Source organism: Zonotrichia leucophrys, chromosome 18 (assembly GCF_028769735.1).
Source record: "Zonotrichia leucophrys gambelii isolate GWCS_2022_RI chromosome 18, RI_Zleu_2.0, whole genome shotgun sequence".
Lineage (NCBI taxonomy): Eukaryota > Metazoa > Chordata > Aves > Passeriformes > Passerellidae > Zonotrichia > Zonotrichia leucophrys.
The window spans coordinates 7,533,712-7,550,327 of NC_088187.1; the positions used below are offsets into that span (position 1 = coordinate 7,533,712).

At 45.8% G+C, this 16,616-nt stretch overlaps 1 protein-coding gene across 2 annotated transcripts; it reads right to left on the reverse strand.

Moving 5' to 3' along the window:
- Positions 1–5,214: 5,214 nt before the first annotated feature.
- Positions 5,215–12,832, reverse strand: TMEM100 (transmembrane protein 100). Of its 2 annotated transcripts, none has more exons than XM_064728508.1 (3): positions 12,658–12,832; positions 9,606–9,749; positions 5,215–6,451 (listed from the first exon to the last, which is right to left on the reverse strand). In XM_064728508.1, the coding sequence occupies exon 3, from the start codon at positions 6,387–6,389 to the stop codon at positions 5,985–5,987; it is 405 nt and encodes a 134-aa protein (XP_064584578.1). In that variant the 5' UTR covers positions 6,390–6,451; positions 9,606–9,749; positions 12,658–12,832; the 3' UTR covers positions 5,215–5,984. The 2 variants fall into 2 exon arrangements, with proteins under 2 accessions (XP_064584578.1, XP_064584580.1); XM_064728510.1 differs by lacking the exon at positions 12,658–12,832 and adding an exon at positions 10,075–10,182 and having other exon boundaries at positions 5,243–6,451.
- Positions 12,833–16,616: the final 3,784 nt, after the last annotated feature.

Genomic DNA, 16,616 nt, shown 5'->3' on the forward strand with positions numbered 1-16,616 from the left:
TTAAGAGATCAGGATATTTCTTTACAAGTTCATTTTGCAATCCAGAGTGAAAAGTCCTTTGCTTGTTTGCTAGCAGAGGTCATTCTTTGAAGCACCATCATTTGGTAGGCAAAGAATGAAATTACCCAGATAGAAACAAAGCAGAAGTGGCAACAGAGATGGTCATCCATAACATACCCCATCGATTCCAGGGAAATAAGCCTGTTCAGGGGAATCTCAGCTAATTCACATGGAGGCCTACTTTGTCCTTTTTTACTGTGTGAGGCAGCAGATTTCTCCCTGCAGCGCAGTGAGGGTGCAGGGAGAGAACAAAGAGCAGCAGGCAGTGAGAATGTGACACCATCCCTTCCCACAGCACTCTGGGCTGCAGCTCTGCTGGCTGGATGTTATTTTAGTGGCTGTGCCTCCCTCCCATGCTGTCCCAGGGCCCGGGAGCAGCGGCTCTGACGCCCGGTGAGCCCGAGGCTTATTCATGTTCAGGAATGGGAGGGTCAGGGCCATCGACACACACCAGCATCCTGCTGCCTATTATTTCCTGCCAGCCCTGGCGTTGCACCAAGCCCTAACATGACAGGTGGATGGAGTTCACAAGGAAATCATGTCATGGGCCAGTTTTCCAGGAAAGCTGTTAACTCTATTCACAAGCCCAGGCCTTCAGATGGAAAGGGAACGTGGCTGAGAAGAGGCAGTGAAGGGCTGCTCTGCTGTTATTGATGTTTTTGTCACAGATTATTCACTGACATCTCTTGCTGCAGCACAGAAATCTTTACCTCTGCACAGTGCCTACACCTTCAAGAGGAGACTGTGGCTGAATGCCTTTTAGCTTAACAAACCATGGGGACACTGTCTCTGCAAATCCCATATGGGCATTCAATGTCAGTCAGGGTGCAAAAGATGGTAAAAGAATCTGCCTTTTGCCGAGCTAAATGCTTCCTGAGAAACAGAAAATAAATATGAGGTGAGGATCTAAGACTGATGTTAACCTGGGGACTTAAAATATTTTATAAGGATGAAACTCAGGATAAAGTCCAGGATGTATCAGAAACAAGACTTACATATTTTTAAAGGTCTCAATCAACAAGGCACACTTACTATCTTTCCATTACTCTATGCAGTGTCCAACGTCTGCAGTTGTATGTTCTTCTCTTTCCTCTTTTTCTGTTTTTAAATGTAGCAATTTTGATATTAGTATAGAAAGCACAGAAGAATAGTTAAGAGGAAAGGCAATCAATGCAGAAGAAGTGTTTTTCGAAATTGCCATGTTTACTACAAATGTAAATTTTAGGATGCACAGAGTCCGGACAATAGGGCTCCAACTGGCTGCTTACAAGAGGAAGGATTAGGTCTTGTGTCATGTTAATAGTGACATCAACAACCTGAATAAAAGCCAAAAATTCAAGTTGATTTTGCAGTTTAAGACCATTGTTCTCCCACATGGTTCAGCCTGTAAGATTTAGTCTACGCACAGATTTCTGCCAGAATTTATAGTTTTCACACCATACAGTGCAGTTCTTGATATGTAATGTACTTCAATATATAAAAGCCCTTCATGACTGGATAATATTTACATTGATATAGCTAAAATGTCATACAAGCTGGAGGCAACAAAGCTATTGGAAATATAAAAGCAAAATGATATTTGTTAATGCTTAGAGGTACTGGTAATATCTATGCAAAATGTGGCGGCCACTATTTTTCTGCTCTTCTTATTTTGCAGCCCATTGTAAAAACAAATTAGGTGAAACCTGCTAATAATATGCATCAACTTCCACCTCAGATACCAAAGGAGCAGTAACCCTGGATTTGACTCTGGATAAGCAAAGCTGAGGCAGGAACACGGGATATTCCAGAGGGTTTGTTCCTGGCCTGACTCTTCCGGATGCTGATGAGCCTCTCAGGCCTCTCCTCGTTCCTCACTCCGAGCTGGTTCCTGTTCTCTGCAGTAACACTGCACATTTGGTGTTTGGTAACAGGAGCTCTCCCAAGTGTCCACGGCAGAGAAACTTAATTCTTGACACAAGTCCATGAAACTAACCTTTCTTTCTCTCTCTCTCTCTTTTTTTTTTTTTAACCTGGAAAATGATGGTATTAGAGCCAGAGTCATGTACAAAACACAACACGTGAAATGACTGGGGAATCGTAAATTGGGCGTTTTGACTTGAACAAAATCTAAGCATTGTCATACCAATCTGATTATTATTTTAAAATACTGTCCCAGGCTATAACTGTCTTTGTGTACAATAGCAATACAGGGTGTAGTTACAGACACAATTTCCTGTGCTTAGGGTTTGCAATTATTATTTAAGACCACTGTAACATTTGCCCGGAGCACCAGCGCAATTCCTCTATTAGATAATTTTCTATCCTTGTGAGGGCAGTTTTGCTTGTGCAGTGCTGCCAGGGCTTTCAGGAAGGGATAGACAAGCAATTGTGACAATAAAATTTGCACCAGCTCCCACCCAGCCTCTCCCAGAACTGAAACACCATTTGTGGCATTCAAAGCCTTTTCACACCAGAAGGGAAGGTGTTTCTGAGCTGGGAAGTCACTTTGATCTCCACAGGGTTGCATCCTTCTGCTTCTCAGATTCCCATGAGAAACACCAAGCAGCAATCGTGGAGTTCCAGTTGGCTCTGCATCAAAGACTTGGTGCACTGCAGCACCCAGCACCCAGGCAGGAAACTCCAAATCAATCCAGATTAGGTCATGGGGCTCAAAATTTGAAGCAGAAATTTTGGTTGGGCTTTAAGGGCTGAAAAGGATGTGTTGTTCCTGGGTGTGTAAAGAGAGAGAGAGAGAGGATAATAATGAAAATATTTAAAATAAATAGATTTGCAAGAAGAAAAAAGCAGAGACTGTGAGACATGGGTAGGATGTCATTGCTGGTCAATCAGAAAAGATGCTGCTACTGCTTCGGACTGGCCAAAATCAATGCAAATGAATCATGGGGGAAAAGTCAGTTCCTAGGGCCATGTGAATACCTAGTGATGAAACTTTTGAAAACACCTTCAACAGCCTAAAAATCTCTGCCTGAACTGCTCACAACCTCTGCTTTGCTGCTTCAGGACACCAGGATCAGGTGCTGGGATTCTCCCACATAAAATTACTGTTTTGCTCCTCTGAATGAAGGACAAACAAGCCTGACTGTGCACAACCTTTCATTTGCTTCTTGGGATGAAGATGCTTGTGCATGTACCTGAATCTCTAAAGGACACAGCTGATGCTGCTGAGCTCAGCAGCCCCTCTCACCCAAAGCCCTCCCAGCCTGTCCAGTTAGGCGGTGCTCAGGGGACCACGGTGTGCCTGAAGCTTTGCTGTGCCAGGGTCACTGCAGTGTGTCTGTCCCTGCACACAGGCTGGGTAATGCCCAGGTGCCCACAATTAGCAAGGCAGAGGGTGATCCAGGAACTCTGCTGCATCCTTGCCTATGCACTGCAAAATTCAAAGAGAGCAGAGATAAGGAAAGGGAAATCATCTCTAGTAGCAGCAGAGCAATTCTTACTCACTCCTATTTACCCTTCCTGAAAAAAAACTGCTCCAAATCCCCCATCAACTCCATTCCAGTGAGTTTGGCTTTTCTTTTCTGACTTAGAGCCAAGCCTCACCTTGTACCTGTACCTTCCTTTCACAGCAAGCTCAGCTGTATCACAGTGATGGCCAAAGGAGGACCCATGGGTGGGAAAGGCTTCTGGAGAGGGCAGTGGGCAGCTCCTGCTCTGGGCTCAGCCTAGGGAGCCAAGCTGCCACACACTTGATGGAAATCACTGCATCTCTGCAGCCCCTGTGGTTCTCTCCTCAGCAGCCCCCGAAATTCCACTGACAAAAAAAGAAATGGGGAGGGGAGAGAAGGAGTCAGAAAAACTATTGTGTTCCTAGGGAGGGAAAAGGATGAACAGCTCTATTTAGCTTCTCCAGCTTTGCTGATGTCAATCACTTCTCTCATTTTAAACAGGAAAGGCACCACTTTAGTCCACCTGTTCCATTATTTATCATGCTATGTGTTTCCCATGAATTGTCACTCATGCAAAACCTGTACATCGTAAGGGGACACCCTAATATTTTTAATGACCTTAAGCAAAGTGATTGACACTAGACACCGGTGTCAGATGTTCTGGTGACGCAACATGTTCTCCTAGCAGCAGGAAAGCTTCCTGCCGTGATTAACTGAGGGCTATGGAAGTGCTAAAATGTGTTGTCAGCTTTCCTCTGATGCAAGTGATTTTATTATAGCGTCTGGTAACCATGGAGTGTGGCAACGCAAATACTGACCCCAAACATCCCCTCCTGCACATATAGCTCACTCTATTTAAAACACAAGGTGCAGCTTGCAAATCCAGGGATAAGTTATGGATGTAACAAGCTTAAAGCATGGAGGGCAGAGGAAATGGTGGCACCTAGGCCAGAATTCCTGGTGGTTTCAGCAAGAGAAGTATAGGGATCCAGGATGATGTGCAGAAGGAACCCCTTGCAGCACCTCTTTGGCAGGTGGGCTCTGCAGCAGCATCACCAAAACTGTCCTGGCTGCCAGAGGCTCTGAGGGCACAGAGAAGGCACAGGCCTGTCTCACCTTCGTAGTGGAAAGCAAAAATCACACCCAGCCCTTCTGAGTCTGGAGAAAGTAAGGAGGAAATTAAAAGAGAGGAAAAATAGAAAGAGGGCTCCATGCAGCCCCTCTGCCTTCTCATACACACCAGGGTGGAAACCTGTGACTCAGCTCAGCACCACTTGTCCTTCAAGAAGGAGAAATCATGTTCTGGTTTGCTTCAATTTGGGACAAGCCTGTCAACAATCCATTAACTGAGAAAAGCTGGAAGACCTCTACAACACAAGAGTTGCAGAATCAACACCTCAGCCACAAGTGGGGGACACCTGGCACCTGCTTTTCATGAAGATTTGTAATCCCAAAGCTCAGTCAGCAAACACTACACATAGCTTTGCTTCCACAAGTTATTATTAATAGTTATGTCTCAAACTGACTATGACAGTGAGTGTCTGCAGAACTGTCTGCTATGATTTTTCAATAACAGAGCTGTTAATCAAGCTGCAGAGGGTTGGACTATCAAACCAAAGTCCAGAGGCTGCAGAGGTTTCTGTAAGAGATCAGCAGTACATGTGTTCACAGTTATTGTCACGGGGGTTGTTCTACAAAAATAGAAATATAAAGTAGTCAGAGTTGAAGATACAAGCTATCTTGATAGCAATAAAGAAATATTTTCTAAAGGTCCAGCAGCACTGGATATTATTTTAATGAAATTTATTTTTTAATTTTATAGCAAAATAATCAAAAGTGCTAAACCTGACCACTTAATTTACAAAAAAATTCTCATGTTTTAAGCTATGATCATACCTTGTTATTTAGGTTAAACAACATAATTACACATTTCTACTGATTTCTATTCAATACTGAAACAAAATCAATATTAGTTGGTTTAAAAAAGGGGGAAAGTACCACAGGTATTGGGAGGGGGAAGTTACATAAAATATAAGAATCAGCTTATTGAGAAAATTGCAATGTGTTCTTATTGCCTTTTTTTTTTTTTTTCCCAGCTACAGTTTAAGTCCCAGATACTCCGGCCATAAGCTTGTAGCCACTTCAAATGCTATGACTTCTCCCTTGGTCAAATGTCAGTGTTTTAAGGAGACCTCTGGCATTTCAAGTCAATTCAAATTATTTTCTCAGTTCCCACACGTTCCCTTTCCATCAGCATGTTGGAGAATGCAGTTAGGATGGTTGCAGTTATGTGACACAGTTTTCTGTGAAGGAAAAATGGGTTTTCCTCTGTCTTGAAAAGAATCACTACCAAGTCTGCACTAAGAAATATATTGAGAGCATTTGCAGAGTTGTTACAAGTATTTCTTAATCCGTTCCATTTCCATTTCAGTTCGTTTCCACAGTTAAATTAAAACCTGCAATCTCTCCTACTGATAAATAGCCAAGTTGACTTACAAAGGTTCTGCCTTCTGTCCAGCCTTCTCCTGGCTGCCTTTAGCCAAACAAGGTTCGCTGGTTCGCCACGAGCGCCGTCTGGCTCTCCCGCCTCTTTGCCTTCTTCTTGTGCTGCCTGATCTTCCAGCACACGGCGCTGGAAGCCAGCAGAACGAGTCCTGAGGACAAGAGGACCAGGCCAAAGACGGAGATGATGGAGCCATGGGAGTTGAAGATGTAGGCCACGGCGGTGACCACGGTGCCGGCGATGAGGATGACCACGCCGAAGGGAATGGTGCAGCGGTAGCAGGAGAGCTCGGCTCCCCCCGTGGCTGCCGTCAGCTGGCACTCGCTGACCAGAGGAATGGTGGTTATCACACAGTCATTGTTGTTGCTCTTCTCTGGGGGTACAGAATCAGGGAGCTTTGGGGTGCCCAGGATCTCTTTGATAGGCTCGTTTGTCATCTTGATTGTCTTGACTCGGCCCGTTCTTAGGCTAGAGCAGGCTCTGCTGAGCTTGTGCTGCGCTGTGGAGAGAAGAGCATGAGTTCAACCAGTAATTACCAATTATGTATAAGACCAATTATATATAAGACAATAATTACCAATTATATATAAGACACAGAAGTATCCCCTTGGGATCACAAGCAACCAGACATTCAGACCCCACAAGGATTTCTGCACAAGATCAACAGTGACACGACTGATTGTGAAGGACCTGAATCATTTCTTGTAGTACTCAACAATATGTATGTAAGTTCTGGAAATAACAGAGTCACACACCAAGACAGGCACCAGCATTGAAATGTTGTGGGCCAAATCCTACATTAAGTTACATCTTAAAGTCAGCATTTCTGGACATAATTTAGATTTCAATGGCATTACATTTTCTCACAAAGAGGTGAAGTTCACACACTGTTTTGATTTTTGCTCACACACTTTTCACACAGTTTCTTTCTACACCTACACACAATATATTACACAGATTTGCTCCACTGCACATCACAATAACACGGTCAAGTACTAGCCCAGCAAAAACCAAGATGAACAGTGAGCTCTTTCTCAGTGCAAGTGCTACTTAGGGAAAAAATTCAAATGGTCACAACAAGGTGTAGATGTGGGGGGAGTGGGGATGCAAACAGATTCCTGCACTCAGCTCAGCTCAAGGCTGGTGAACCTCCAGTTACAGCAATATCCATGCCAGACTGACAGCTTGCCATTTACACTGGCTTCAAGCAAAAGCAACAGGTCTCTTGTAAATCCATGAAAATACATCCCTGTTACTTTGGGAGGTAGATTTACCATCATATTCACTCATCTCAGATAGAGCAGGTTGTTTTCCTCCTGTTTCCAGACTGTAAACACACTCTCAGTCCTGAAGGCATGCTCAGTTTGACTGCATCTGCACAGGACACAAACACCTTCTGGCTCTGGGCCCACGGAATAATCAGGGCCCACCTGCTCAGAGCAAGAGCAGCCCATAGCTCTCCACCATTCCAGAGCTCAGCCTTGTCTCTGGGGCTCTGGGGACGTGGGGTGACTCTGGGGCCTGCAGTGAGCTCTGCCAACACCGAGGCTGCACACATGTGCTGTCCTGGCCCCAGCTCAGTGCACCCCAACACACACTCCAGACTGGGACACTGGGGAGCCACTGGGGAGCCACTGGGGAGCCCCTGGCTGTCCTGCTGTAGCAGCTCCCAGCGCTCCTCCACCACCCTGGCGTGGGCTGTGCCTCTGTTGCTCTCATGAGCAGCACGATACGCGGCTCAGGGAACAAGGAAGAGCGTTGGCAATGCAGTAATGCTTTTATCACTTTTATCACCTTCACATCTGTGACTAGGAAGTTAATTGCCAGATACTAGTATTCTCCTTTTCCTTTCCCACCACTCCACCCTTGTTGCTAAGATATATTTGCTCATTGTGGAGAGCCCTTGGTTTTATGTCTCAGTACCTCCTATAACTGACTGTGGGTTTTACAAGAAAGAGGATTTCACTCTTTTTTAAAAAAACACAAGCACAAACAGGCTAAATGCTGGATATAGAGTGTTTGCATACAAAGTCCCCTTGAACCCTCAAGAGAGAAAAAAAGCCCAGATCTGGTTTGCTAAAGCTTTTGTTGTACTGCTCTGGGAAGAGTTCTCAGCTCCCTGTTGCATCTGCTGTGCAGAGCTGCCTGTGGGCTCAGCCCTGCCAGAGGAGCCTGTCCTTGCTGGGCACACACAGCACACCCAGGCACGCACAGTGACAGCTCAAGAGGCATCAGCACACACTGAAACACTCTGGTCATCAGGAAAAACTTTTATATTGTGAGGGTAACTGAGCACTGGAACCTAGTGAAGTTTTGGGGCCTACCCTCGAGATAATCCAAAGCCATCTGCACAGTCAGCATTGCCTCGGTGCTGAGCAATAGGGGGGTCAGACCATATGACCTCCAGAAGTCCCTTCTAACCTCGACCATTCAATGATTCTGCCTGTTTCTGTGAGAGTACTCGGTATCTCCAAGGTTATATCTGTACCTCCAGTGTCATATCTGTGCTGACACCTCAGATATCCTAAATTCTCCTAGGTTCGGTAGCTGTGTTCTTTGAGTCACAATTCATGGTTAAATGCCTTTTAAATCAGACAGAAAGAGCCCAGGATAGCCATGGGTTTGCTCTTGAGTGTCATTAATCTGTTCCCATGTGGATCTGAGCCCAGGTTCTGCATTTTCAATAATGATTGACACAGCAGAGAGACGTACACTGGTGCCATTATGTTGCTGCATTGCTTATCCATAAAACATTACAGAAGTTCATCATAACATAAGAATGTGGTCCCTAAATGTCACCTTTTTTTAATATTACCATTCAATTAGTATAACATTTTATTATCAAACTTGAGGGAGAAAAAATGTAAATATTTTGCATATAAAAGGTCTATTGGCCCAAATACACTGTAATAAGTACTCAAAAGTCTAAGTACTCTAACAGTCACTGAATTAGGGAACTGCCAAATAACTTGAAAAAGCCCACAATATGCATTATTATTCTGAAAAATTTTAACCTCTAATCAAAATGTATTTACTTCTGTCTCTAAAGTCCTTGTCCCTCTGCTTCAGCTGCATCTTCAATGAGCATTAAATTCTCCTAGACCTCCTGTACAGAGATTTGTGAAGAAAGGAGATATATTTATATAGTTACATTTATCAGGAATAAAAAAAAAATTCTAACCTATAATAATTAAGTCAATGGCAAAATATCTGTTGATTTCTGAGGAGCACGGTTTTTTCTAGAATAGGATGCAAGAAGGCAGGCATTCATATAAAACAAATAAACAACCCCCTACTGAAATACTATTAAATTAAATAAACAACAGAACCTATTTGAAGTGTGAGCAAAGGTATCTAGCCCTAGAAAAAAGGGCACTGGATCCTCATTGCCAGCAAAGTCACTTCTGACTTAAGCCAACAGGTGATTTGGTTCAAGTTTCAGGGTAAGAAATTTAGGCAAAGACACCCAGCAACACCAGCATCCTCTCACTAATCACACTACAAGTACTATCTTAAGGAGCTGCTTTGAGGTGGAGGAAGAATGTGCTTCTGTGGCTAACCCTGGGTAAAGGGGAGAGAAATATTTCAGCCACTTATAAGGGTAAATTTAGATTTATCAAAAAGACATTAAATCCATCAGCATGCACACCTACCAGATCCAGGAGAAATCCATGGTCAAAGAGTGCTGAAGATGTCTGGTGTGACAATTCAAGGCAGAAAGAGCTGCTCGAGTCTTTGAAGTGTCAGATATTGCTGAGTGATGAGCTGGAGGTGCCAATATTTAGCATGGAAGTTTCCTACAAGAAAAGTTGTTGGATATTTATCAGCTTCTTAAGAATAAAAGCCTTGAGTGTAAAGCGTCTGCTGTGGGCTGACTCCTGCTCCTGACCCAACCAAAGCAGGAGATGTTCTCCCTCTGGCTCTCCTCGTGGCCTCTGCCTCTTTTATTGGAAGCAGCCACCCATTTCTGGCCCAGTGTAACATTTTCCTTTGATGCTGTGACGTCCCAGTGGTATCATAACCAGTCAAGTGCCCCAGAAAGAGCCATGCAGGAAAAGGCAATGCACAAGAAATATTGTAGATAAAAATCTTATTTAACTTAATTTCTATTGCTCACGTCACCTGTGTGAATAATGATTCAGAATACATGGGAGTTTGTCTCTTCTATGAGTCCAATTTCTTTGAGCAAATCACTCCATCTCCCTGCTCCTCAGACTTCCTAGCTGTGAACTAGGAACACACTTAACACTAAAAAAACCTGTTAGATCTCTTCCACTATAGGAAAACTAAGTAACATAATCCCAAAAACTCAGAATAAAAAAAGGCAGATTTACACAGTTCAAGAACTCTCTGTAATAAACATAAGTCCACTGTATTTACTATTGTTCATTTCTGTTCCTGGATTTTTAAAAACAAGATTCGTAACTCCAAGAGGGACAAGGAGGACTCTGCAGCAGGGCAGTGACAACTCTGCAGAGAGCAGAGCGATGGAAATTGTTATCAACTGCAGAAACAGCTGGGAAGTTACCAGGCTGCTGGGTAAAACTCACAAGGCAGCAGATTTATGTTGCTAATCTTATTCTTTATTAATCTTACACCCTTTCTAGAAGTGCACGATCACAGGAGATGATTTCAACATGGAAGCAGGAGTCCAAAGTGGGCATGAGAGTAAATTCACGAGAATAAGTCTGTGTAACATTAAACTTTAAGGGTTTTTCTGTTTTTAAGTTATTTAGACCCTGCTAACATTTTACAAACACAAACTTTTACAGGCACAAACTGCTGCTGTTCTCCAGAAGATCCTTGGAATAAGCCTGTGACATTGCCAAAGTATAAATAGCTGATTATTGAAGTTAGCTAATAATAAGGAAGTTTACTTGTTTATCTCATTGATTATATTCTTTTCCACAGGACCTAGCAATTAGTTTAACTTTCTGAAAAGTTTGGAGGGAATACAGGAAAAAAAATCCTGACTTCAGATAAATAATCTAGATTTCATTACAACAAATGCAGACCTCTGAAACGTGCTTGCAATCAACTTCTACTTGGATTACAGCAAGGTAACATTTGTTTGAAAGCTCTTCCCAGCACGATTGTGCCCCCTAAGCCACTCTGACAGCATCTTCCTCGAAAAAAGTTATTTGCTTGTCAGTTATTTATTTGTATTTATCCCAGACTGCACACAGTTTAGATATTTTTATTTTAAATTAATGTCTTTATAAAAAATTCTGACAGAGCAACTTCTTAGAGTTGAAATTTCTTCCCTTCTCCTTCCCCCTCTCACCACAAAACTGAGAAACAGAAACACATGAAATCTCTACATGAAGCTCCCAGCGTTTTAACTCGGAATCATTTCAATGCGGTGCTCTCTCAGGAGGCTCCTACATATGGAGTATCTCTGGGCAAGGGCAAAGAGCCACTACAACCCTTTCCTCTTTTTCATATTTTACTTATAGCCAATGGGACACATTTGAATTTTCTACCTTCAAGCTCTGGACCAGGTTCTCTCTATCTTACAACACTTCAGGCACCTTTTTTTGCTTATGTAAAATCCCAAAAAATCATAATGCTCACACTTCACACCATGGCTATGCATTAAATTGACTATGGAAAATAGCCTAAGGAGTCCCTCTGTCCCGAGAGGAGAGCCTGAGTTCATTCAGAATTCAACAGACCACAGTAATCCTCAACACAACCCCGCAGCTCTGCCCAGGTGAACGCTCCTGGAAATACACAGCCAGAATTGGTACTTACAAGACTCCGGGACCATGCCCTGAGCAACAGAGGCAGCAGAAGAATACACTGCCTCCAAACCAGCTGCCTCAGGATGCAGCAAGTTTCTCCCACCAAGTTTTTAAGTAAAATCATGAACAGATTTAAATTCTCGCACCTTTTTCGTTTTCCCGGCATAGCCGGGGTGTAGGATGGGAGCCAACCCAGCCCCTACACAAACCAACTCTGTTATGTCCCAGTTGCAAAACTTTCGAACGCGCCTGCTGCACGCCACACACACACCTGGGCTAAAATCCTCCTGTCCCCGAGCACCTCTGCAAGAGGGCAGAGAGGCGAGCAGGCGGGGAAAGCCCTGTGCCCGTACAGCCCTGCGGAACCGGGGGACACCGACCCGCACCGGGAGCGGCTCCGGCTGCCGAGCCCCGACGCTGGAAGCGGAGACAGCCCTGTGCCGGAGCGGAGCCCGAGCAGCCCCGGGCAACCGGGCACGACAGCCGGAGCTCCGCAGGCAGCGGGACCCGGAGCTCCGCGGGCATAGGAGCCGGAGCTCCATGGGCACAGGAGCCAGAGCTCCACGGGCACTGGGAGCCAGAGCTCCACGGGCACGGGAGCCGGAGCTCCATGGGCAGTGGGACCCGGAGCTCCATGGGCACTGGGACCCGGAGCTCCACGGGCACCGGAGCCGGCGGGGGCGCGGCCGCGGGGCGTGCGGCTCCGGGGCTGCCAGCGAGCTGAGCCGTGCCAGTCCATGCCACAGGCTGGGCCAGTGTGCCATAGCACGGGCAAGTGTGCCATAGCATGGGCCAGTGTGCCATAGCCTGAGCCAGTGTGCCATAGCACGGGCAAGTGTGCCATAGCATGAGCCAGTGTGCCATAGCCTGAGCCAGTGTGCCATAGCATAAGCCAGCGTGCCATAACACGGGCCAGTGTGCCATAGCGAGCCGTGCCTAGCGAAGCCGAGCCGTGCCTTACCTCCCGGCCGCCGGGCGGGACTGCGGCGGCCACCAGCCCGCAGGCAGCATAAGAGGGGATGCAGCTCGCCGCACAAGGGACTGTAAACAAAGTTCTCGGTGAGAGCGAAACAATTAAGGGACCGGAGCAAATTCAGCGGCGGGAGCTGCGGCGGGCGGGGCGGCAGCGGGACGGTCCCGGGGGCGGGGGGGCCGTGAGGGTGTCCGGGCTGGGCCGGGCGGGGGCCGGGCCTGGGCCTCTCCCTCCGCCCCGCGCTGCTCACAGCCCGGCTCAGGGATGCGCACGGCGGGGACAGCACCGGGGCCGGCTCCGCACCGCGCCCTGCCCGCGGCAGGTCACACACACGGGCCGGGGGCGCGTCCTGCAGCCCCCTCTGCCACCCTCCAGCCCCCTCTGCCCTCCCGCAGCCCCCTCTGCCATCCTCCAGCCCCCTCTGCCACCTTCCAGCCCCCTCTGCCATCCTGCAGCCCCCTGTGCCCTCTTGCAGCCCCTTCTGCCCTCCCACAGCCCCTTCTTCCCTCCCGCAGCCCCCTCTGCCACCCTCCAGCCCCCTCTGCCACCCTCCAGCCCCCTCTGCCATCCTCCAGCCCCCTCTGCCCACCCACAGCCCCTATCTCTCTCCAGCCCCCTGTGCCCTCCCGCAGCCCGTTGTTCTCCCCAGCCCCCCGTGCCGGGTGTCAGGGCCATCCCGGCTGCAGCAGTGCGGGTCAGGGTCCGTACCTGTCCTGTCCTGAGCTCGCTGGGTGCCCGTGCTGGGTCACTTGGAAGCACAGTCCCTGCCGGCATCCAGATGAACCCCTAGCTCAGGAATTAAAGGAGGAGGAATATAGCTCCGGATGGCATTCTTAAAGGATAAAGTTTTATGTATCATTTAGAAATATTTTAACTGTTTTTTCTAAGCTTTAATTACCCATTTTTGCAGCACATCAAATACTACAGGGGTTTGGAAAGGATGGGTGTGGGTGTGTGATAATTTTTTACCATGATTTCTGTTACTTCAGACAAAAAGCAGACAAATTATGCTTTTAAGTCTTGTAAACGGACATATTTGAATTTTGTGGTTAAGCTCAACCAAAGTTTATATTTAAAAGGCACTATTTTATCAATGATTGATAAAAGAACAGTGCACCAGATGTATTTAATCACCCACTCTGTCTCTGAAAGCATGCATGTACTTTTGACTCCCAGGGTGAAATCCTGGCCTCACAGAAATTAATGGCAAAACTTCCACCAACTTCACAGGGGCCAGGATTCCGTCCTGTGTGTTGTTAAGAACCGCCCAGTGATGGAGACCCTGCCAAGGGTTCATCTCCTGCAGACAAATCAACCAGCTTCTGGAAAAGCTCCACAGCTTTCTGCAAGAAACTGTCACTTTTTCCCCCCCCACTTGCTGCTGCTCCTGTCAAACACATCAGCATTTGAGCAGAAATGACAAAGAAACTGGATCTGAGTGGAATTCCATTAGGCAGGATCTCCTGACCATTGTCTGGTCCTTCCCAATGCAGGCAGCCATGTCTGTAATATCTTTATTAGATTTCACAAGTTCCACCTCAAAAATAACCAGGTTTCCCACTCCTCCTGTTGGAGACTACCAGCCTTATTATTTTGATATCTAGGAACCTTGTTTTAAGCTGAGTGGGTTCATAGACAATTATACACGGGCAAGTAAATGGCTGAAGCAGCTACTCTCTCTTTTGACAATTAATCCTCTAATGCCGTAGGAGGGAGAAATTAAACTCTCTTGGGATTTTTTTTCAATCATTTTTTCAGATGTCTTACCAGCTTCTTCCACAGAAGTGCAAGTATTTTCCTGGCCTACTAGAAATACTAACATTTTATAACTTTCTTCTGATTGTTCAGGATGTCTGTTTTTTTCTCCAGTATCAGTTTAATTTTTCACTTTATATCAGAAATTCTTGCTGTTTGCACATGTGTGCATGACCTAAATTTCACCCCATTCCTGTTACATCAGTTCCTCTCTAGTCCTTCCAGTCTCATATTTGGTACTCCTCTGTTGACAGAGAGCCTCCCTCTCAGGCTTACACCATCCACAGCTCCACTAGTACATTCTTATTTTTTCATGCCAACTCCATTACTGAAAGTCTTACATAAAATACTGAAAGTTTTACATAAGATATCTCATGAAACTGATTTTTTAAGGAGCTATTCTAGTACACATAAACAAGCACCGAAGCTGGGCTTAGAATTCATGTTTCTTTTCAAATAAATGCCCTAACAACAGGCAAAAAAGTCACACACTCTGCTAGACCTCATGCAATTCTTATTTCTTGCTGTGAAGAATAAAAGCTGCAATAGAAAGTGATGGGAATGAGGGAATGGCTGAGAGATCAGTGTGCTCTCCCCGTGAAGGATGGCTTTGTAGCACTCAGGCACTGAAGGCTTTAAAACAACTTGAGCATCAGCCCTCTGGCCTTTTAAAAAAAGGGATGACTGACAACCTCTGCCTTTTAAGGCCCTGCTGTGTTCTGAGCACGGCTCTCCGAGGATGTAAGGAAAGAAGGACCAGACACACCCGGGGCACCGCGTTCAGCACCTGGAGAAATTCAGTGCAAGCAGCTGAGGAGACCTCAGGGCTGAGCAGCAGCTGCACAGAGGGGTTACAGGTTCACAGTTTTGGACTGCCAGGCTTCAGTGATGCATAGCTCCCCTTTAGGACCTGCCCTAAATGACAAAATCTCCTCCCAGGGGCCCAAACACAGCTGCTTAGAGGGAAGTGCAGCCCCAAAGCTGGGCTGATAAGCAAGAGGCGTGTGTGATTCTGGAGCTCTGAGAGAGCAGTTTGGCTCCTAAATTGAGCAATGCTGTTGGTCTGCTGACTGAAACACACTTGCAATACTTCATGGCTTCCTTTGAGTTTCTAACAGTCTCCTGGGCCTTAACAGCACAGCAAACAGTGACTCACTAATCTGGCAAAGTACAACCATTGTGGGCTCCCTATTCACTTAGTTTGTCTTACCTTTTCCCTAACCCACCACTGAATTTTCCTTTTATTTTATCCCTAAGCCCACACAGGGACACAACACATCAGTTTACTTCATTTTGTGAAACTTTCAGAAAGTGCCCTTTCAACGTGTTCAATATATTTTATAAATTGTCCTTACCATGCCATGCAGTGTATGAGTTTTGTGATGAAGAATGGAGTCCAAAACCAGCCCAAAGACAGTTAAGCCAGAGAAGCAAATAATTTCACATAAAATGCTGTAGCTCCCCTTTCCTGAACACAGTTTACCCCCCAGTTGGTTGATAGCTGTGCAAACCAGCCACTCTGTGGGTAATCAGGCTCATGAAATGGATGTGCTTATAACGACTGTGAGAAACCTCTTTGGTGGCTGGGAATATGGAAAGGAATTTTCTTTGAACTCCATTAGATCCTACTTGTGCTTTGGTCAACATCAGCTATCCTGCTGTGCATGTGAACTTTGTTATTGCCTTGCTTGACTTTCACTTAATCTTCCTGCAGTACAGAAGAAGACAGGATATCTGGAACTGAAAACAATTATTCTTATCTCCTACTGCTTTCATAATTACATGAAGTTCCCATTTGAAGAGCTGCATTCCTTGTGTGGACATGTGCTTTTAATTAGCAGAGGGATGCATCACACCACCAGAAGCCAATTCCTCAACCTTGCATAAGTTGGTTACAGAACCTCTGGATCCTTGGCCAGACCTCTGGATCCGTGGCAGCTTTCTGGCCAAGCTGGGGGAAGCGTGGGAGCAAACTCCAGGCACTGTAATTTCACCATAACCAGGATTTTTGTTAGAGACTATTGCAGTGGCATGCAGCAGATTCAGCTGAGAGTCAAGTTCAAAATAGGAATTATTTCTTTTCTTGGTTTTCCACCTGCACTGAGTCACCCAAAGAATTTAAGGGGCTCTAAGACATGAAGGGAAATGCAGACAAAAAGCTGAAAAAGTGACTAGTCCAAGTTAGTGGATAG